General features: G+C 48.1%; 1 protein-coding gene across 1 annotated transcript in view; it reads right to left on the bottom strand.

Moving 5' to 3' along the window:
- LOC146776058 (cocaine esterase-like) overlaps positions 1–23,581 on the bottom strand; it is a 605,874-nt gene that overhangs the window by 43,324 nt on the left and 538,969 nt on the right. The window contains exon 10 of the mRNA XM_085638256.1: positions 2,440–2,517. Coding sequence (XP_085494382.1) covers positions 2,440–2,517 — 78 coding nt within the window. The remainder of the gene's footprint in view (positions 1–2,439; positions 2,518–23,581) is intronic.

The raw sequence follows: 23,581 nt of genomic DNA, 5'->3' as shown, positions 1-23,581 counted from the left end.
TTAAAAGCTCTGTTTCTAGCATACTTCAGAATTACAATAAAAGTGCTTCATTTTTGCTTTCCTAACTGCTGGAGGCATACAGTTCATTTACAGGTATAACTCCTCTCACTTTGCAGTCAGAGAAAGAAAAGTAAACATGACATTTGATCTCTGTCTTGGAATCACTGACAGGATAAACACAGAATTCAAAGGCATCTTTATTTATTGCTGTGACTTTTGTGACCCACTGCAATTTGGGAAACTACATATTTGCGGCATTACTTATTGTATTTCTGTTTACACCTGGCTAAAGCAGATATGTTTTAAGGTATGGGCAAAGTGGGCTTTGGCCCAAGGCCTCAGCTTTCAGGAGGGCCCTGATAGATCTGGCGCTCTTCTCCACACAGTCTTGCCTTGATGGCCTTGATGTATTTTTAAGCACAGATTGTTTTAAATACCATTTTCATTCAATGTGTTTTTAATTTAGGTACAGTGTGCGAGCTTGTTACTGGTATTTTGTAGTGAAATGTTGTGTTTATGTTTTTCAGTACCATGCAACATCTATAAAAAGGTACCTTTTAGATAAAAACAGAACCTCACATATTAGAAATGTCAGTGGTTCGCACAGTTTATTTACAATACTATTAGTGAGCTGCTGCTATATTACAACATCGAAAAGACAAATCTCTATCCCTGAATATTCAAAGGAAACCCATAATTTGGAGGAGTGTGCCTCCGCAGTGTCAGTGACCTGGGCAACAACGGAATGAAAAAGATGAAATTGGATCATGTTGTGGATAAATGACGCTTAGCAAAGTGCCGGCAAAAGGTTGTTTCAAAGAAAATGTGAGCGAAAATTAAAAAAACTTGTCTGACCTCCGGTAGATGGCAGCAGCTTGCCACTCACACTGCCCCCAGCACAGTTCGGCTGAACCGCTCATTGCCGTTTCACTCCGGAGCAATGAGTGACTGACAGCTGTAACACTTGACAATTTTGAGACACAGGCACGTCAACAAAAAGTCCTTGTAAAGCTTTCACCTAATCCATGAGTGAAAGTGGTGAAATCTAGAGGTACCAACACACGGCTCTTCATAATGATGGAGGCAGTTACCCAAGGTAACCTGGAAAGGACACCACTCCCAAAGTTACAGCAGCCACAAAGAGGGAAAATCCAGCAGGAACTGGCACACCCAAGTTGGGGCTGACCGGTCCTGTGGTCACTGGTGGGCTCAGGGGTGCCAGCTTGCTGTAAGAGATGCTTCTTCAAGTTCTTCTTTAATTTGCAGTTACTTAAAGCTTGATAGTTATAGTCCATTGAGGTAGCACGCCGGTTCTCCTCAATATAATCGTCGGCAAAATATGTTGTGGAAAAATGACGCCTGGTCTATGTAGATTTTAGGTTGGTTTATTCAAGATGGATGTCATCATATAGAGCCCCACCAGGAACAGCCTTCCTGCAGCTCAGCCCATCCACCAACTGACTCTCACTCACCAACATTCCACTGCCACCTCACACACCAACATTACATCAACACAGTCACACTGGCTTAGCAGCAGTTATAACAGATCATAAATTTAAACTGTTCTGAACAGGGGCTCACAAAATATGTTTGGCCCAGGGCCCCCAAAATTCTTAAAATGTTACTGGGCTAAAGGCAGCTCCAGCTGGTGGTCGGGGAGCGCTAATGCACCGAGAATTGTTACATGTTTACATAATGCGTTGCTAATCTAACATTTTGCCTTTCTTGTGCCATAAAGTATGCGTGCAATGTATGAAGTATGGTCGAATGCCACCACCGTGTGGTCGTTTCTGTGTATTACATGCATATATTCAGAATGAAAACCAGCTGCATCGTAATTGCTAATGCTTGTTTTGATTGTTCTCCCTTTTGTTTGTTTATTTTCTCTTGCTTCTTCTTATGGTAGCATTCCTCCCGTCACTCCCCTTTACACTATACCTTTCCTGACGGAAACCTCTATACAATCCGTCCCTTCCCACAGACAGTAATCCTTTATGCTACTGCTCTTTTTCGACATTTTTAATGGATTTTCAAAGGATTGCTTGCTTGAATGGCATACAAAATTGTGATGCAAAGTGTAAACTTCCCCATTCAAACTTTAAAAGATGTGTTATGTGATGCACTGTTTGCCCCAAATCCCCACCAATCAAAGCATGGTTAGCTGACCTAGTGTAATCCAAGAGACAAACACACCCCTCATGTCAATCAACAACAGTGTGGTGGAACTTTTTAGAAAATAAGAACCCAGGACATCTCTTTGTGTCTCCTTTTTTTTGCAGAATTTGGCTACTTTTTTAAAATCAAACTTTGTCAGCAATCTGTACATTGTTAATGGTTATGTTTACAACTTCCAAGCTCTGAACATGCATTACGATTAATTATAGAATGAAAGTTAGCAGTGATCGAATTTATCACCTGTGTTATCAACATTTTTCTTACCGTAGGAAGTTTGCCTATATTTTTAATGGCGGTTTCTTTATCCATGCCTTCTTCCAAATTAGAGATGTTCAAAAAACCCTGCTCAATGAAACAAGAGAGTAAATTCGTCTATGTCCATTAATCACAACAATAAAAGCAAAAACGAATAATTTAACAGTGTCATTTCATTTATAGGGCTGTGGACTCAAGTCTCAGAGGTACAGCCTGCGCCTTACCAGCTGCAAAAAGGGTATCAGAGCAGCACCCAGTGGCGTAGCATGGGTGGCACCACAGGGAAGGTTGCCCTGGGCCCAAAATTCTTAGGGGCATTCTTAGGGGCGGAGGGGCATTCTTAGGGGCACAAAATTTAAAAAGAAAAGTAAAAGGATACTTGCCTTGCCCTGGGCACTTAAAACCCACTCTACGCAGCTGGCGGCACCTGCCTCCATGACAAACCTGTTGGCAATTATGTTTTTTCCAAAGACAGGCCTTCAGTGTTGGGCTGGGTTTTTGGAAAAACAATAACTAATGTGTCTCAGGTGAGTGATAAAAGGTGTTGTCTGGATCCGCCATTGTTTACGTTATGACCCAGAAAGTAAAAGTGCATGGGGGCATCTCATTTGGGGAGTGTAAGTATGCCCAGGTCCTCGTACAACATTCTTGCTGATGTTTTCAAAGGACAGTGTTCCGTTGAAATAACCTGTCCTCTAAATGTGAAGGAGGATCTGACAGTTAGGCAGAAGGGACAGATGCCATTGTTGACAGCTTTCCCATTACTACCTGATGGAGCACAGATTTCACCCGGATTTAGGTAGACACAAACTGCATTTTGAAATGGCACGCAGAATTCTGGTGCAAGTGAAAACACATGACACATGAATGAGGTCTAGTCAAGATGCTTTCAGTCTAAAGTGCGTTCATGTAAAAACATGCTCAATAAATTAAACAGCCATATAAAGATATTCATAACAGAAAAGGGTTAAAAGCAATACAAATCCAAACATGTCTGTTTCAATCCATCATGACATTATGAAAAAGTTAATTTCATATAACATTTCAATAAAAGTCCAAACATTTCACAAAACAATATATATATCTAGTCTAACTCAACCATAATATTTATATGTTGTACAAATATCCGTAGATCAAAACATGTTAATCTGTTTCCAGTTCCAAAAGGATAATTCTCTTGATTTCTTGGCAGCCCAAATATAGTGGAGCATAAAACATTGGCTGCAGAAGGACTTTCAATAAGGCCTGAATAGGAGATTTTTTTTTTTCTCTCAATGATTATAAAAAAAAGTGTAAAGCATGTAGGGCCTGATTTATAGTTTGGTTGACGGGATACCCTGTCTCAAATAGGACGGGTATCCTGTCTACTGTATTTCAAGTGCATTAAATCCTATGGTACTTGTAATGCGGCAGATGGGATACCCGTCACGATTATGATGGAATATCCCATCCACAAAACATAAATACGTTCCAAAGTTCTTTTAACAGCTGAACCATCACGGTAAAACAAATACTGTTATGTTCATTGTATATATCCATTTAGCAACATAAAAGCTGACCATCAATGTCCCTAATCTACGGTGCTTGGGGAATGTAAGTAATCCATTTGCAGTAGCCAATTTAATACAAGTTCAATTCCCTGCATAGTCGTGCTACTCAAGAAGAACCTACAATCGACTATCCACCTTCGCAGCTACCAATCTTTGTGCCTTTGTTTTTTAAGACTGATAACAAGAGTGTCTATTCAAACAAGGAATGAGTGTTAACTTTATAGAGCCATCTACATCTAATGCTCCATAGGCTTCACTCCCTATATGGTAAATATGTTTCCCTGTACCGGGAGCCTGAGTGACCTACAATGACTGGAATGCTTACACCATCTCCAGAAACCAACACGTATGGGCTGCTCAAGGAACCCTCTACTGGTGAGTTCTAGCCTGCAAAGTGCTCTCCTGATGAGATCTGTTCTGGCAGCAATTGGGAACCTTAGTGGTAAAAGGAGCATGACAGGATGATCTGCTGATGCTTGGGGAATGGGGAAGGTCACTAATGTGTAGGAATTGGGGACTAAAGGTAGCCGATGTCCTTGAAAAACATTTAAAGTGGATAATGGAGAAAGCAGGGAGTTGATGCTTGCTGTACCAGTGAAAGTGGTGGGATGTTTGATTTGTGACCCGTATCCCTTCATATGTTCTTTGTGTGGGAAGATTAGTGTATAATGTATTCACTGCTTTTCTGACTTGGGCAAGCAAACAGTGATGGCAGTGATATTTAAGGTAATTTTTTAGGACTACAGACCAGCATTTTAAGGTATAGTGTCAGGGTGCCTAATCAGGATATGTTGATCACAGAGGCAAGTGTTGTGAAGCAATACCATTGGGAATGTATACCCCTGAAATGGTATATTATAGAATATGTTTCTATAAATAGGTCTTCCTAATATACCTAATACAAGATTAGAGTCGAGGCAGTAAATGCATGAGAGATGTATTTGGTTGCATTACATTAACTAGTTTACACTCTCATTGCCACATTGCAGCACCATGCAGAATTATTAGAATGCAATATTGCTTGAACGTTACATAAGTGATCATCATTGCTACACTAGTTTTGTCTCACAAGTGAGAGAAGGCTATCAGTGAATTTATAGGGGTATATCAGGTGGTCAGTGGACTAAGGTTTGTGTTGGTCACCAACAGGGCTTAATTTATTATTCAAATCTTTTGAGTTTTATATCATAGTAACAACAGCTGCCACCTACATCCAAAGGCCGGTGGGGAATAGCAACCATTCCGAGAGTGAAAATCAAAACAGAGAAAGAGAAGCAAGAGGTGTAGAGAAAGAGCCGGAAGAAAGTATTTGACAGCTGACAATAAAAGGCCCTGGTAGAGGGATGTGTTAGACCAGCGACCGTATAACATGCACATTCCAGTTACTCTGCCAATTGTAATGCCAGAGTAAGGTGGAACACAGCAAGTATTTCGGACAGTTTAGTTCAACAAATTTGGTCGCTAAGAATTTTATTGTGGAGGCCCAAGTTTTGTCAAAATGTGGTAGGGTGTGTGCAACACTGGCGGTGAGTTTCTCCATACCTATAAGGTCCCATATTTTATATAGCCAGTCCAATCGGGATTACATCAGTGCCCAAATGGGATACGAGGAGCTGTTTAGCTGCACCCACCTCCAGGGTGATGGCTCTCCCACGGCAGGATCTAAGGGGGCAGGTTAAAGCATTAGTCAGACCCAGTAATATTTAGCTTGGGAATCTGGGTAAATCGGTCTCATAGATGGTATTGATATCGGACAGGACTGCTGTCCAAAACTGCTGGATTTTAGGGCAGTTCCACAGTAAGTGAGTCAAGGTGCCCTCTTGCTCACAACCACGCCAGCACAACGGATCACCACCCACCTTCCAACAGCCCACTCATTCTGGTGTGTAATACCAATAATGAGCAATTGTAAAGAACATCTCTTTACCTGCCATGCTACAAGAGGAAGCCCTTGTTCTCTGGACAATATCCTGCCATTCTTTGAGAGAGAATTCATGCTCACATTCAGGTTCCCACTTACGCTGCAAGGTTTGTATGGTGAAGTGGTGTGGTGAGAAACGAGTAGATGTCTGAGAGTAGACGTTTATCTGAATGGCGGGTGGTAAACCATTTTTCAAAACTTGTCAGGGGCCGACTAACGCATGGATACACCTGGGGTTGTGCGACCCAGTATCGGAGGGCGAGGTATTGCCAGTAAGCATCCTGAGGTATGCCATATCCTGTGCGTAGCTGGGCAAATTCCATCACCCCCAACTCATCAAAGAGGTCCCCCATCCGCTTACAATTGGCTTCTTGCCGTTTCTTGAATTCCTCACCCTTAAGTGCCAGGGGGGATCTCCGGGTGGCCGACGAATGGAGTCAATGGTGATGTTGGTGTGGAGAGGCAACATGTAACCTGTACCCTCTCCCACACCCCCAACATAACCCTTGTTACTGGAGAGATATACACTCCCGCTGGTCGGTGTTTCTTTGACAGCCAGAGGACTTTCCAAATATGGATCCCTGCTACTGCACGATCGATAAAGCACTAATGCTTCTCAGACTCCGTGCGATACCATTCTACTATGTAGCGCAGTTGAGCTGCCAGGTAGTACCTTTCCAGGTGTGCGACTCACAGCCCTCCATCTTCCTGTTTGAGATATGTCTGTTGCCAGGCCATGCGGGGTCTTTTGCCTGACCTCACGAAAACTCTATTGAGGTGCTGCAGTTTAGTGAGGATCGATGGGGGTGGTTGCAGTGGTAATATCTGCATAATATAAAAGATCCGAGGGAGTAGGGTCATATTTACTGCCACCAGCCTGCCCAGCCAGGACGGTGTGTGTTTCTTCAAGGCCACGAGTTCTGATTTCACCATGGTGAGCAAGGTGGCGTAGTTTTCCCGAGAAGTATGCTCAGGCATGGGAAAAAGCTGTAGTCCCAGGTAGGACTTTCGGGCGTCCAGACGAAGGGAAAGAGGGTTGTCAGACATGTTTTGTCCTTGCTGGGAGAGGGCTTAATTTATCAAAAGAATGAGTGCCGGTGCCCAAAGCTCTGTTCAGAAGCCCACAGCCAGCGCAATTAAGTGTCAGTTGAACCCAATACCAAGGCTGCGTAGCCCTAAATCCACCTCATGCCTCTTTAATCCACGGCCAGACACTCACTTTAGCTGACTCTTGCAGGTTCCTGCTTTCTCCCCTAGTGACTGTTGTTCTGTCTGTCTCTTCTTCGGACTTTCCGCTTTGTTTGCATTTCCCTCTCTTGCTCGCAGTAAATGTCTGATTTGGAAAAGTGCTGGTCCCCAAAAATGATTGCTGGTGCCCCCAACAGGCAACCAGCAGCACTGCTCACCTCTGTGTAAATGTGAACATCTGCAGTTACATCTTGATTCATAAAACATTCTGGACCGTCCTGTTTCAAATCATTCCTGAAGAAACGTGTATGGGCATCAAAGGAGATTAGATTGGGCAGGGGCATTGAAAGGGCCATAGGACAAAGGTGGGGAATCTTCCTTGGCCTGGAACATGAAGGTACTCAGCTGAGGGAACTCACAATGCACCTGTCTAGCAAAGTACCAAGGAAAATGGAAGACTAGAGTATTCACCTCAGAAAAGGCTAGGACCAAGGAAGGTGAGCTGTTGTCCAAAATCAGTCTTGGGTGACACACCTAAGAGCTATGAGGCAAGACAAGCCAATATTGCCTGGGTGCAACGTAACAGAAGATGCATCAACTTAACACAATATACCCATTTTACTGACGCCCACTGGATCTAACCAGGAGTAACTAGTAGGCAATAAGTAGGAAAGATGCACAACAACACTTAATAGTCTAGGGGTCCATACAGGAGCATCGTGCAATCAAATGAGAGATGTAGCTTCCCAGTACAAAAAGAAAAATGTACGTTAGGTATGGGGTACACCTAGAAGCCACGGAGGAGCAACCAAGCACAAAAATGTTTTTTCTTAAAGACTGTGCCACACACAGGAGCATGGTACCAATGTAGCCACAAGGATGATGCACAAGAAATGGTGTCGGTGTGATTCAAGTGGAAGATGGGGTGTCCTATGATAGTTATAATGAAGACTATATGGTTTCAATAGGATTGGCACAGGTGCAATCAGAGGTAAGATACAACTTTCTATTACAAGAAACAAATTTCACTAAAGACTATGGGATCCATCCGCTAAGGTGTTAATACAGTGGAGTCCAGCTAGGATGTGCCAACCATTCATGGGGAAAAGGCTTGCTAGTGCAAATCAAGTTAACTTGGGTATGTCCAGTTTGAGACCAGTCAGAAAAATTCAAAATCATTATGAAAAATGCTTAAAATAGAAGGCGTTAGCACACAGCATTGCTCTCCCACCTCTCAAAATAGTTAACTAGTCTTATTATAAATTTACATCGGCATGATTATCACTAATTTCTCCAGTCCTTCATTTTAACCCCTTGTGTGCCGGCCGTTGCATTAGCGGGCGGGGTTCATGACAAGCTGGACTCGTCATGGGCACAGCGCAACCGCGGCCCATGACGAGTCCAGCTCATCATGGGCACAGAAGGGGTTAAGGAGACTATCATATCAAATCTTGGTATACCAAGTCAACTACAAACTAAGGGCCCGATTCCGATCTCGCTAGGAAAGTCCTCCGTACGACTCGGATCCGGAGGGCTTCCCGAGCGAGACGTGCTCCTGGAGTTCGAACGAGCGAGTACGATGCTGCTGTATGCTTACGGTTCAGTCAGACTCCCGTTGAACTCCATGGGAGCCTGTGTACAGATGCGTACACAGGCTCCCATAGCAGAAAAAAGGAGGGTGGGGAAAAGCGTGCACCCTGTGGCGGGCACCCCATAGTGCCCATCACACTGTGCATGCCTGGATTGGGGGACCCCTGAGCACCCCCCCATGACAGATTTGGAGGGCCCAGGGTGCAGGGGGGCCTGCTACGGCCCCCCGAAGTACACTTCCGACAGCCGTTTCATCTCGCTGAGATCGAAGCGAAGCAGCTGTCCGAATTGTGCATCGTACTCGCTCGGTCAGAATTCGGCTCCATTGCGTGGCACGAACCGGCTACAAACTAGTCGTATGGAGCGGTTCGGGTCTGGAAACGATTCGGTCAGTGATTACGCGATCTTCGCCTCATACTTGGCCGTTCGGACCTGTGTACGATTCAGTCGTAAACAAGGGCTACGAATCGGATCCGGCAAAGCCAAATCTGATTCGGAGGCCTTCCGAACGACATCGGAATTGGGCACTTAGTGTCAAGATAGATACCAAAGGACTTTCATGAGACTGAAATGTGTAGCGAAGATGTAGAACAGAGATTCGGGTAGTATCACAAGTGCCAGCTCCTTTCCAAATCCTGTCCTGTCATTTCTTAAAATATGTTTGTCTTCCTATCAACCAGTATATGATTGAGCAACAACTTTCTAATTATAAATTATAATGGTACTTTATCTCCCTTAACCAGTAACAATATCCAGTATGTCTTTTGTTCCTGATGCACTTTAGCCATAAGAGTCCACTGACATGTAGAGGTTTGGCTATTACTGTGATTTTACAACTCATAGTTAACAGGAATTCTTACTTTATGAGATTTATGTCATTCACTTGAATTATGGACTTGAATCACTGTAATGCCTAGAGGAAGTGTTCCCGATTCAGATTTCCTTCTTATTCATTCTGAATTCTGCAGTAAAACTGAACTTGGGTGTCAACTGTATTTGTGGCCATTTTTAGATTCTAAGTTGAGTGCAAGTTGCACTTGTTTTCTTTTTTTTATTGTTTATTTATTATCAAGAAAGTGAATACATATAAGGTAGTAGGTCCCTATCAGTGCAACATTCAAAATATAATCACTTATGTGACCAATATTCAGGCATACAGAAGCGGACTAAAGTGGTTTCCATAATAGAACGTCTGCCCATGATACAGAGCAATTAGATATAACCATACCCCCATTAGCGGGCCCTACAATAAAAACAATTTTAATAACATACAAGGAATACTCCCACAATATGAAATTAAAAAAACATATTTCAATATCTCAGCAGTCATTGATGGATCGCAGGTAAGCACGAAATGACTCCCAAAATCTTTAGGACGTGAAGAAGTAGGCAGAGTCGTGGAGTACCTTTCTGACTATTCCTTGCACAGTGCCATGTCTTTAAGCCAGTCCTTAAGACAAGTAGATGGAACGCCTCCCATACAGAGCCGGTTCTAGGAGTTTTGGGGCCCGGGCGAAGAGGAATGTGCTAGGCCCCTCAAATTTACATAAGTGACACCTTTGGGGGTTCCGGAAGCTGCTTTGTGGAGACTTCTCCTGGGCCCCAGCTACACCTCTCAGCGACTTAGAAGCACCTCTTTTACAGCTCATATTGGGCTAAAGGTGTGAGAATTGCTTGTGGGCTGAGATTAGAAACTGTGGGGGCGCTAAAGTACTGGACAATGGGCATCCCAGCAGTGTCTGAATGGGCAGCCAGGAAGGAGGCCTAATTACAAGTCAAACCTGAAAAATGTGTTTCATCGCAACTTGGACAAGAGGAAGTGTCCCCCTCCCCTAGGCCTTCCCACACCATCACTGAGAGGCCCAGGAGGGGGGACCTCTCTCATGGGCCCAATTGTTCAAGACTCCTTTCTTTCAATTGGTCCTGTAGGAGTACATGAGCACCGGTGGTGTGTTGCACTTGTGTGGGGCCCCATGCTGATAGGCTGAGTGCGAGGCCCTGGGCAGCTCCCCACACTGCCCATGCCTTGCACCAGCCCTGCTCCCATACCATATCTAGTAGCCGTTTGCCCATCACAGTTGAAATGAGCTTGCAGAAAGCATTTAACATATCAAAGCAACACAATGTCCACTAATAGCGGAGTACCAATGGGAGTTAAGGATTCCATAGACTGTAGGAGTTGAAACCAAAATTCAGCTATACTTGCACAATTCCACGCAAGATGTAAAATGTCTGCATACCAAACGCCACATCTTTTACAGCAGGTGTCATCAGATGGAATATATTTATCTAATGTCTTTGGGGTAAGGTACAGACGTAAGAGAAACTTGTAATGCATTATTGTGGGAGCCGGCCTCGTGGCGTTGTCCTGTTCCCCCTCGCTACGCCGCACGAGGTCCCATGCACCTCGGGGCTCCTCCATTTTGGATTATACGTCACTCCACGTGACCACCTGCGTGACCCCGCTTCACCCGGCCTCTCTCCCAGCGAGGCCCGACATCGAGGCGCCAACCCCTGGCTCGGGGGATATCACGTGAACCCTTCCCACTCCCGGCGGAGGGCAGTATCGATGGGACCCCCAACCGTCCTTCCACACCTAGGTGCGATCGCCCCACAGCTCTCTGGGGCCTGGCGCCTCTCCTGCTGGGCGTCTGGCCACTCCCTACCCGGCCTCTCCGCCCCCTCCGGGCGCAAGGGTCCGGACATCAAAGGGCTCCAGTCCTATATCTGGGGCGACCCGACAACAGGACAACAGTTGTATCCCGGAGTCAAGAGCCCTGCTGATCGGATCGCGGCTGACCCTACGGAAGAAGACTCATCCTGAACCCACACTCTGAGCCCTGCTGACGACGTCGCGGCTCCACCGTGCTTAAAGACCTTCACGAACCTTTGGGGCCCTGCTGACGCTGTCGCGGCCCGACCTTGTTGAACTTTACCATCAGAGCCCAGCTGACCTCGTCGCGGCTCGACCGAAGCGGACCTACCACCGGAGCCCTGCTGACTGTGTCGCGGCTCGACCCAAGCGGAACTACCACCCGAGCCCTGCAGACGCTGTCGCGGCTCCCCACGTCTGAGCCGCTCTGAGACCAGCACTCAAGGTCTGGCGCAGAGCCCTCTCGTACCTGGTTGGTACTAAGACTGTCCCGCTACCCTATCCCTCTAACAGACATTGAGACTCTTACTGGATCCCTCGATCCCACTGTAAATATTGAACGTACTACTTCTTATAAAGAACCAAGTCAAGCAACTGATATTGAGTCCTGTGTGGTGGTGTTACTGGGCCTAGTACGATCATAGGAGAAAGACCTCCCCGAAGGGGGCTTCTCAGCGGCGCTCGGCTATAACTTTGCGGTAGCAAGGTGCGCCGGAATAGTCTCCCCGACTCCCCGGTGGTCCTCCCGCCAACATTTGGTGGCCAGCGACGGGATCCGAGCCAGACGCAATCGTACAGGCAAGTAACGCACCCACTACCTAACCAGACGGAAAAAGAAAAGGGAACCATGGAAGGCCAAGAGGCAACCGTGGCCGCAACCTTCCAGCCGGAAAGGTTGGAAGAATACACCCACAAAGAACTGAAACAATTCTGCAAGGGCAACGGGATCCCAACCACAGGATTGGGCACCAAGGAAGAAATGCAGAAAGCCCTGAAAGCCTGGACAGAACCCGAGACCACTCCACCCCGAGCCGAAGGGACCTCGGCCTGGGACGGAAACCTGCCGACCCCAACCCCGACAGATGGGGGGCGAACCGTCCCAGAAACCAGCCTTTCCCACGAAGAAATGCGAGAACGGGAGAGGGTCCGGACACACGAAATGGACCTCGCCCGACTCTGGCTGGACGGTGAGCTCCTACTGGCGGAGAAGAAAATAGCCTTGGAGCAACTACGGCTGCAAGAGGAAATCGAGGAAAAGAAACGGCATCGGGAACTAGAGGAGAGACGGCTAACCCTCGAGCACGAGAGGAGCCTAAAGGAACTTGAACTAAAATCTAAAACGGGGGAGACCAGCACCCCCGGAGCCCGGGACGCTCTGCCACTGACCGAGCCAAAGGTTCACATCCCCAAGGATGTCGTCAAGGAGTACTATAAAAATGACGACATCCAGCAATGGTTCCGAGCGTACGAAGTAGCCATGACCTCCCATCGGGTACCCCGGAAGGATTGGGGTGCCGGCCTAGGGGGGAGGTTCCTCAGCGAGGGCCGGGATACCCTGCTGCAACTCCCCGACGCGGTGATGACATCATACGACCACATGAAAGAAGCCCTACTCACACGCTACGGACTATCAGCCGAGATGTACCGGCAGCGCTTCCGGGACTGCAAGAAGCTCCCCGGTACCACGTGGGTCGAATACGTGGACTTCTTCAGCCGAGCATTGGAAGGATGGATAAAAGGAAGCAAGGTCACCTCATACAATGAACTGTTCGACCTCATTGTCTGGGAGCACCTCGCCAACAACTTCTTTGTTGAACTAAGGCAGCACCTCCTGGACAGTAAACTGACCGAGCCCCAGAAGCTCGCCGCCGAAGCAGACCGATGGGTCAACACCCGGGTCCCCCGGAACCCAGTGGGGGACTACCAACGGAGTACCACGGGACCTCCCCACCAGCGAGGCGGAGGAGGGGGGTCCCACCGCAGTCGAGAATTCCCGGCCGGGCCGCCCAGAAGCCCGCCACGAGGCCAAGCCACCAACCACACGTCTCTGACCCTGGGCCGAAGGGGGACCCCTATCGCACGGCCTGGACCACGACCGACAGTGACCTGCTTCGGCTGCCAGCAGACCGTCCACTATGCGAGCGACCCGGCCTGCCCCGTGAACTGACGGAACGGGACCGCTGGGCCCCCTCCCCGGCAAATAGCCGCCGCAGCCCTGGGGGAGGGAGAAGACGAGGAGGAAAACCACGATGGCGGGTCCCCCGAGTGGGAACCAGCTGCCATGTCGCTTGTATGTCTGGGCTCCCGAAAAATGGTGCCCCGAGCTGCCATCCCAAGCAACACCCAGAAGTACCAAAAGTGGGTCACCATCAATGGACGACGGGCCGAGGCCCTCCGGGACACTGGGGCCAGTGTGACCGCTGTCCGCTGCCACCTGGTGACCCCCGAACAAATCCTGCCGCATGTCCTATGCCCTGTCCGGACCGCGGACAAAACCAAGAGCATGTGCCGGATGGCCAGGATCCCCTTCGAGTGGGGAGGAGTGTCCGGCACCCTAAAAGTAACTGTCCGCGACGACGCCCCAGTAGACTGCCTCCTGGGGAATGACCTAGAAAGCTCCCCCTGGGCCCAGGTGGAACGCCGAGAGCATCTGGGGATGCTAGGACTGCTCGAGTGGGCCTGCGCCACCACCCGGTCCATGACCACCCAACCGGCCGCTGCCACAGCCCCCGACAAGCCGACGGGCCCCGAACTATCACCCTCCTCCGGCACGGAGGAACCTGACGAGGAGGCCGGGCCATCCGAACTTTCTCCCGACGAGGCCGCCTCCCTCAGGGAGATCCCCGAGCTGGCCCAGTGGCGCCACGACGGGGGCCCCAACCGCGAACAATTCCAGCAAGAGCAGAAGGCCTGCCCGTCCCTCGAGGGGGCCCGACAGCAAGCGGCCGCCCAGGCTGCGGGGGACCCCACGGGAACCCACTGGGTCTATTGGGACAATGACTTATTGTATAGCGAGCAGAAAGTCGCCGAACTAGGGGCCGGCCGGGTGTTGGTGGTCCCCCTCCGATTTCGAGAGTTCCTCCTGAACCTGGCACATGACGTGCCCCTCACCGGACACCTCGGGCGGGACAAAACTTACAGCCGCCTAGTGACCCATTTCTATTGGCCCCGAATGAGAAGAGACGTGGACCATCACTGCCGGTCCTGCCAAGCTAGTGGGAAGACTGGGGGTCGAGTGAAAGCCCCCCTACAGCCATTTCCAACCGTCAACACCCCTTTTCGAACGAGTGGGGATCGACATCGTGGGGCCCCTCGACCCCCGAACCGCCCTGGGACACCGCTTCATCCTGGTACTGGTCGACCACGCCACCCGATACCCCGAGGCCATCCCACTCCGCACCGTGACAGCTCCAGTGGTGGGTCGGGCCTTGATGGGCATCTTCTCCAGGGTGGGGTTCCCCCGAGAAGTGGTGAGCGACAGGGGTACGAACTTTATTTCAAAGTACATGAGATCCCTCTGGCAACAATGTGGGGTCACCTATAAATTCACCACCCCTTACCACCCCCAGGGGAACGGACTGGTCGAGCGGTTCAACAGAACCCTGAAGGGGATGATCAAGGGCCTGGAAGAGCCCCTGAGGAGGAGATGGGATGTCCTGCTGCCCTGCCTCCTGTTCGCCTATCGGGAGGTACCACAGAAATCCCTGGGCTTCAGCCCCTTCGAACTATTGTATGGGCACCCCGTCCGAGGGCCCCTCAGCCTGGTCAAAGAGGGCTGGGAGGCGCAAGTCCAAGATGCCCCTCCCGACGTCTACCGGTACCTCCTGACCCTGCGGAACCAGACTCGGAAGTTCCGAGCCCTGGCAGAAGCCAACCTCGAAGCCAGCCAAGAAGACATGAAACGCTGGTATGACGAAAATGCCTCAGCCATCGAGTTCGAGCCGGGCCAGCAAGTCTGGGTCATGTCACCCGTGGACCCCTGCGCCCTGCAGGACAAGTGGACCGGGCCCTTCAAGGTAGTTGAGAGGAAGAGCCCCGTCATGTACCTGGTCGACATGGAGTCCCCGAGGAACCCCCTCCGGGTCCTGCATGCCAACCGGCTCAAGCCCCACTTTGCCCGAACTGAACTAAGCCTGCTGCTGGCTACCGACGATGGGGGCGAAAGTGACTCCGAGCCCCTACCAGACCTCCTGGGGTCCTCGGGCCAAGACGGCTCCTTGGAGGGCGTCCGCCTCTCCGCCACCCTGACACCAGAACAGCGCCACGACTGCCAGAAGCTGCTGCAACCCTTCGCTGCCCTCTTCTCTCTCATGCCCGGGGTGACCCCCTGGTGCGTCCACGACGTGGATACTGGGGACAGCCCCCCTGTGCGACACCGCGCTTACAGAGTACCTGACCGAGTCCGAGCCTGCATACAGACCGAGGTCGCCAAGATGCTCGCCCTCGGAGTCATCGAGCCTTCCGCCAGCCCGGTAGTCTTGGTGCCGAAGGCCGCCGCCCCCGGCACTGCCCCGGAACTCAGATTTTGTGTCGACTACCGGGGCCTGAACGCAGTCACCAAGACCGATGCCCACCCCTTGCCACGAGCAGACGAGCTGATCGATCGCTTAGGGGCCGCCCGCTACCTAAGCACCTTTGATCTCACCGCTGGGTACTGGCAGATCAAGCTCACTCCCGGCGCCCAGGAACGATCCGCCTTTTCCACCCCCGATGGGCACTACCACTTTCGGGTAATGCCCTTCGGTATGAAGAACGCCCCAGCGACCTTTCAGAGGCTAGTGAACAAGGTCCTGGCCGGACTAGAAGCCTTCAGCGCGGCCTACCTCGACGACATTGCAGTCTTCAGCGACCACTGGGCCGCGCACCTAGGACACCTCGGGGAAGTCCTGGCCGCTCTCCAAAGAGCCGGGCTCACCATTAAGGCCAGTAAATGCCAGATCGGTCAAGGATCTGTGACCTATCTGGCCCACCAGGTGGGGAGTGGCCAGGTGGCGCCCCTCCAGTTAAAGGTCGACGCCATCCAGGCGTGGGAGCCCCCCGCAACCCAAACCGCTGTCCGGGCCTTCCTAGGCCTCACAGGCTACTACCGATGATTCATCAAGGATTATGGCAGCATTGTGGGCCCCCTTACGGAGCTCACTTCCAAGAAACAGCCCTAGGCGGTGCACTGGACGCCCCGCTGTCAGACCGCTTTTGAGGCCCTCAAGGCGGCCATGTGCGCTGCCCCTGTGCTTCAGGCCTCTGACTACAGCAAGGAATTAGTAGTCCAGACCGATGCCTCGGAGTACGGGGTCGGGGCGGTCCTCTCCCAGATGGACGCCAAGGGCCTCGACCGACCTGTGGCCTTTATCAGCCGCCGACTGCTGCTGCGAGAACAGAGGTGGAGCACCATCGAGCGGGAGGCCTTTGCCGTGGTATGGGCTCTCAAGAAGCTCCGGCCCTACCTTTTCGGCACCCACTTCAGGGTCCAAACTGACCACCGGCCCTTGCGGTGGCTAATGCAAATGCGGGGCGAGAACCCCAAGTTGTTGCGATGGTCCATCTCGCTGCAAGGGATGGACTTCACTGTGGAACACCGGCCCAGCAACGACCACGCCAATGCTGACGGCCTGTCCAGATTCTTCCGCCTCGGTGAGGAGAACCCCCAAGGAGATGGGTGACTCTCCCTGCCTTCAGCTGGGGGGGACGCATGTGGGAGCCGGCCTCGTGGCGTGGTCCTGTTCCCCCTCGCTACGCCGCACGAGGTCCCATGCACCTCGGGGCTCCTCCATTTTGGATTATACGTCACGCCACGTGACCACCTGCGTGACCCCGCTTCACCCGGCCTCTGTCCCAGCGAGGCCCGACATCGAGGCGCCAACCCCTGGCCCGGGGGATACCACGTGAACCCTTCCCACTCCCGGCAGAGGGCAGTATCGATGGGACCCCCAACCGTCCTTCCACACCTAGGTGCGATCGCCCCACAGTTCTCTGGGGCCTGGCGCCTCTCCTGCTGGGCGTCTGGCCGCTCCCTACCCGGCCTCTCCGCCCCCTCCGGGCGCAAGGGTCCGGACATCAAAGGGCTCCAGTCCTATATCTGGGGCGACCCGACAACAGGATAACAGTTGTATCCCGGAGTCAAGAGCCCTGCTGATCGGATCGCGGCTGACCCTACGGAAGAAGACTCATCCTGAACCCACACTCTGAGCCCTGCTGACGACGTCGCGGCTCCACCGTGCTTAAAGACCTTCACGAACCTTTGGGGCCCTGCTGACGCTGTCGCGGCCCGACCTTGTTGAACTTTACCATCAGAGCCCAGCTGACCTCGTCGCGGCTCGACCGAAGCGGACCTACCACCGGAGCCCTGCTGACTGTGTCGCGGCTCGACCCAAGCGGAACTACCACCCGAGCCCTGCAGACGCCATCGCGGCTCCCCACGTCTGAGCCGCTCTGAGACCAGCACTCAAGGTCTGGCGCAGAGCCCTCCCGTACCTGGTTGGTGCTAAGACTGTCCCGCTACCCTATCCCTCTAACAGACATTGAGACTCTTACTGGATCCCTCGATCCCACTGTAAATATTGAACGTACTACTTCTGATAAAGAACCAAGTCAAGCAACTGATATTGAGTCCTGTGTGGTGGTGTTACTGGGCCTAGTACGATCATAGGAGAAAGACCTCCCCGAAGGGGGCTTCTCAGCGGCGCTCGGCTATAACTTTGCGGTAGGAAGGTGCGCCGGAATAGTCTCCCCGACTCCCCGGTGGTCCTCCCTCCAACAATTATGCAGAATCTACCATAAGGAGACACTTCCCCAGTTTGTTAACAGCAATAATGGCACATTTCACCTGTGATTTCCATGCCCAAGTCCTCTGCCCACAGCCGACTAGCACAGGCGGATCTACATCCAGGGAGGCAATAGCCGCTGAGTGCAGGCGTGAGATTAGCATAATGGGCGGGTAGATGCTAATTAAACCTACAGCACAGGCCACTACGGGGGCTCTTTGGGGAACATTGGATATAGTCTCCGGAAAGCATGGTAGAGAGTACCATATGTAATGGTGTCCAGAAGCGTGGGTTCTCCAGCTCCCAGATATTTGTCATACTTTATAAAATCATGTTTTTGGAACAGATCACCCATAGTAATGATGTGTTTGCTTTGTAGATGGGCCATCATAACCGAGGAGCGGGCAGGCAGATGGGGTTATAGTGTTTAATAGAAATGAACAGGGAGTAAGGCGCGGCCTCGTTGCATATAGTGGCCTATCTGATAGCGCCCAGGCTGTACATCATACTGTATGGATCTCTGGCATCGGTCTGGTAAAACAGGAGTAGGGCATCTCCTGTATAGGAAGTGGGTGCATTTGGCCCTGCTCTAAAGTAAAATGTGGGGCATGTCTGCTATCATGAATCCGGTGATGCATAAATATAATCTGGGCCACTGGATAGTAAATTTCAGATTGAGGCGCTGAAAACACTCCCCTATCAAAAGGAAGACATAGTCTACTCCAGCTCAGTCAATGTTGCCTATCCGCCTAAGCTAAGAGAATCATAAGCATGTTTAACTGTTTAAAAAATGGCATATTCAAAAGGATATTTATGTTGTAAAAAATATAGAGTAGCTTGGGTAGGATTATCATTTTCATCAGGGCAACCCTGCCTGCCAGAGGCAAGGACAGAGAGATCCAGCGATCCACTTTAGCTCGGAGCACATCAATATATGCCTCATAATTCTCTAACAGGATCGTTTGAGGGTCAGTATGATATACAATTCTTAAATGACGCACTGGGGGTAAACACCCAAAATATCGATTCCAAAATATCTACTGCCCAGAATATTGAAGTTAAAATATAGAGTGGACATAATATCGACTCTACACAATATAGATAGGTCAGAATATCGAAATTGGGGTACAAAATATCGATTACCAAAATATAGACCTTAAAAATATAGATTACCAAAATATAGACCTTAAAAATATCGAATACCATAATATCGAATTTTAAAATATAGATTACCATAATATCGATTTTTTTTTGTGTGTTATGTATGGTAGTATATGTGTTAAAATGATGTATTATTGTTGTAATGTATGTTTAATTTATTTAAACAAATGAATGTTATGTAATTTAATTATTGCGTAATTTAATTCTGTAGCGGGTTGTGGTTTATAGGGGAATAGGGTGGGAAGTAATTTAATAATGGTTAATTAAATGTTAATTATATTTATATGTTTTGATAATTAATTAATTGATAATTAATTATTAATTGGTAATTTATTTTTATTAATTGGTAATTAATTTATATTAATTGATTAATTGATAATTATGTTAATTGTATTTGTTATTAATAGGAGCGGGTTGTGGGTTTGTAGGGGAATAGGGTGGGAAGTAATTTAATTATGGTTAATTAAATGTTAATTATATTTATATGTTTTCATAATTAATTAATTGATAATTAATTATTAATTGGTAATTTATTTTTATTAATTGGTAATTAATTTATATTAATTGATTAATTGATAATTATGTTAATTGTATTGGTTATTAATAGGAGCGGGTTGTGGGTTCGTAGGGGAATTGGGTGGGAAGTAAATTAATTGTAATAAAGTAAATAATTATTTTTTTATTTATGTGTATTGATAATTAATTTGTAATTGGTAATTAATTAGTATTAATTGGTATTACATTTTTATCAATTGATAATTAATATTTTTAAATGGTAATTAATTGTTATTAATTGTTAAATATTTTTAATTCACTTTTTATCAGTATTGATAATTAATGTCATTTTTTATTTAATTTAAATCATTACTTTCCCTACTTTTGCACTCTCTGGAGTGGGAATAGTAATTTTTACCTCTACGCTATCCAACGCTTTCCCTACTGTTGCACCGTTTGGAGTTGGAATAGTAATTTTTACCCCTACGCTATCCAACCTTTTTCCCTACTGTTGCACTCACTGGAGTGGGAATACTAATTTTTACCTCTACGCTATCCAACGCTTTCCCTACTGTTGCACTCTCTGGAGTGGGAATAGTAATTTTTACCCCTACACTATCCAACGTTTTCCCTACTGTTGCACTCACTGGAGGGGGAATAGTAATTTTTACCTCTACGCTATCCAACGCTTTCCCTACTGTTGCACTCTCTGGAGTGGGAATAGTAATTTTTACCCCTACGCTATCCAACGTTTTCCCTACTGTTGCACTCACTGGAGTGGAAATAGTAAATTTTTACCCCTACTCTATCCAACGCTTTCCCTACTGTTGCACTCTCTGGAGTGGGAATAGTAATTTTTACCCCTACGCTATCCAACGTTTTCCCTACTGTTGCACTCACTGGAGTGGGAATAGTAATTTTTACCTCTACGCTATCCAACGCTTTCCCTACTGTTGCACTCTCTGGAGTGGGAATAGTAATTTTTACCCCTACGCTATCCAACGTTTTCCCTACTGTTGCACTCACTGGAGTGGGAATAGTAATTTTTACCCCTACGCTATCCAACGCTTTCCCTACTGTTGCACTCACTGGAGTGGGATGGGAATAGTAATTTTTACGCTCTCAGTATCCAACAAAATCTCGACTTTTTTTAAATTACTTATATTATGTTTACATTTTAAGCTATTTTATATTATATTATATATGTTTTATTTAATTGTTTTTAATATTTAATTAATTTTATATTATTTTTAATACATTTAAAAAATTCGATATTTTGGCTAACTATATTTTGACAGTCTATATTTTGGAATCGATATTTTAGTACTTACATGTTTGTAGATAGGGAGTCGATATTCTGTCCCTCGATATTTTAGTGTCGATTTTTTGTATAGTCTATATTTTGTCCCTCGATATTTAGTCACTGAACCCGCACTGGGTCTGTCCGGCATTCAGTCCGGCATTGTAATGGAAGTGATAATGAGGGCTGAGTAGCAGCATTCGTAAGTGGAACCAGGGTGGACTTTGACCAATTAATTTGAGAGCCCGCCCTGTGGCAGAATTGGGTAATTTTATCGATACCGGGACACAGATTATCTTCCGGATCCCGCACCACAAGGAGAGGATCATCTGCATACATAGAGACTGAGGTGTAGCGATACCCAGGCAAGGAGTTCCACTGTAAGGACAAAAAGCAAGGGGGAAAGTGGACAGCCCTGCCTCATGCCTCTATTGATTGAAAATGTTGTAGACATCCCTCCGTTGATCCTAACCTGAGCCAGGGGGACTGTGCAGAGTAATGTAGTCCATCCAATCACAACATCACCAAGGCCCATTCTTGTAAGAACTGCCATTAAGAAAGACCATTCAACAGTCTTGAATGCTTTAACGGCATCTAAATATGCTGCCGCAACTTTCAGGCTAGGGTCTGATTGTCTGTACATTGTTGTATCATTTGGACCGACCAGCACATCCACATACCCCAAGAAGAAAATGCCCAAATTAATCGATAGAAGAGAAGAGATGGCACAGGACCTCTTCGGCAAAGGGTTTAGTGCGGCGGCAAACACACAGCCCAAAGAACAACAGAATACCGGACTACGAGCATGTTTTATGAGATTGGGAAAAACAAAGAAACAAGAACTGGCCCGCTGGTGGGACGGTATGACCCTACAACAGTACATGGATAATGACAAAATACCACGAGGTCTAAGAATCCTCATCTTCCCAACATTTGAGGACCTCAGCGGGAGCCTCCTAGAAGAATGGGAGCTCAACCTCAAGGGGGCCTCATTCACCATGATGAAAATCCTGGTAAAACATGCCAGTGAGAAAGGCCAAAAACTACAGGCAGAAATAGATGAAATAGAAAAACAGATTGAATCTATGGACTGCAAGGATATAATTGAGAAGAATTATGCCATCCTTAACAAAGTGATTGAGGAGTACCAACAATACCTCAGAGACAAGAAAATTAGTAAAATTAAAAGAGATGACCGTGACTACAGGGATGGCAGAATTTACTCTTTTGCTAGAAAATATGACAACCCTACAAATGGTGACGACAGGAAAAGGGCCAGAGAGGAAAGCCTGGAGACCAGATCCGGGAGCAGCAGCTCACTGGCCTCAACTGAAAGCACTACTTCCAGCACAGCTCAGCCCACAGTCCCTTTAGACACGGTTTCCTCCAACTTCCAAAAGGAACTGGAAAGATTGCGATTAGGCGAGAGACATGCCAAAAAGAGTATAAGAAAACAAGGAGAGGCGGAAGGACAGGGAGGAAGAACCAAAGACCATCCAATGTCCCTACGCCCCAAGCAGAACAAGTAACTAACCAAAACTCTAAGCAGACTGATGTTCCCACCACGGGGGGAGATAACAGTCTTACTGTGACATCCATACACAGCTCGGAACTACAGATCATTAACTTATCATGCAGGCCTCTCGACGAACATGAATGCAATGTTTTGAAAATGGGTTTAGGTTTTTGCCCTACACAATATGGGGACCTAGTAAATGTACATGTTGACCTGTATAAATTTTTGAGAACCTTCAAATTAAAAGAATTCTTTGCACAACAACCCATTAGACCTGTCATATGTAATACCCGCACCCTAAGCACAGATCGCACCATTGGTGACATACGGGGGGTACAAACATTAATGGCAATTGAAAATGACACAACACCTGACATGCAGTCCATCTTAGATGACTTGGAAATTCAAGAAAATTACAACCGGGACACTGGTCTTAAACTTAAATCTAACTTTGTCCCACCAGGGTTATGCCATGCTAACATTGAAAAATGTGGTGATCTGGTGACAGAAGATATTAGAAAGCTAGAAACCACTGACAAATATACACTGCATCCCATTCAAAACCTACAACGTAAGGAAAGAGAAGCATTGCAAAGATTACAGAGTGATCCCAAAATTGTTATCAGGGAGGCGGACAAGGGAGGGAATGTGGTGGTCTTGAACATACAGGACTACATGGGAGAGATCTCAGGACAACTAAGCGACCAACAGTGCTATGAGCCTATCCAACACAATCCCACACAGACATTACAAACCACCATCAACACCAGACTCACTTAATGGAGGGAGGAATGCTTATTGACCAACAACGAGTACAAATACCTACACGTAGATAACACCCGGTTCCCATGCATTTGCATTCTCCCCAAGGTACACAAGGGTGGCCACTTCCCACCAGGCAGACCTATCATCTCTGGTATAGGGTCACCCACTGAGAGACTGTCAGAATTCGTCGACCTCACATTACAAAAACATGTCACCAAACTGCCATCTTTCCTAAGAGACAGCAAAGACAT

This window comes from Triturus cristatus, chromosome 12 (genome assembly GCF_964204655.1).
Source record: "Triturus cristatus chromosome 12, aTriCri1.1, whole genome shotgun sequence".
Taxonomy (NCBI): Eukaryota; Metazoa; Chordata; class Amphibia; order Caudata; family Salamandridae; genus Triturus; species Triturus cristatus.
The sequence above is the reverse complement of the archived record's forward strand: the minus strand, read 5'-3'. Positions and strand labels throughout refer to the sequence as shown.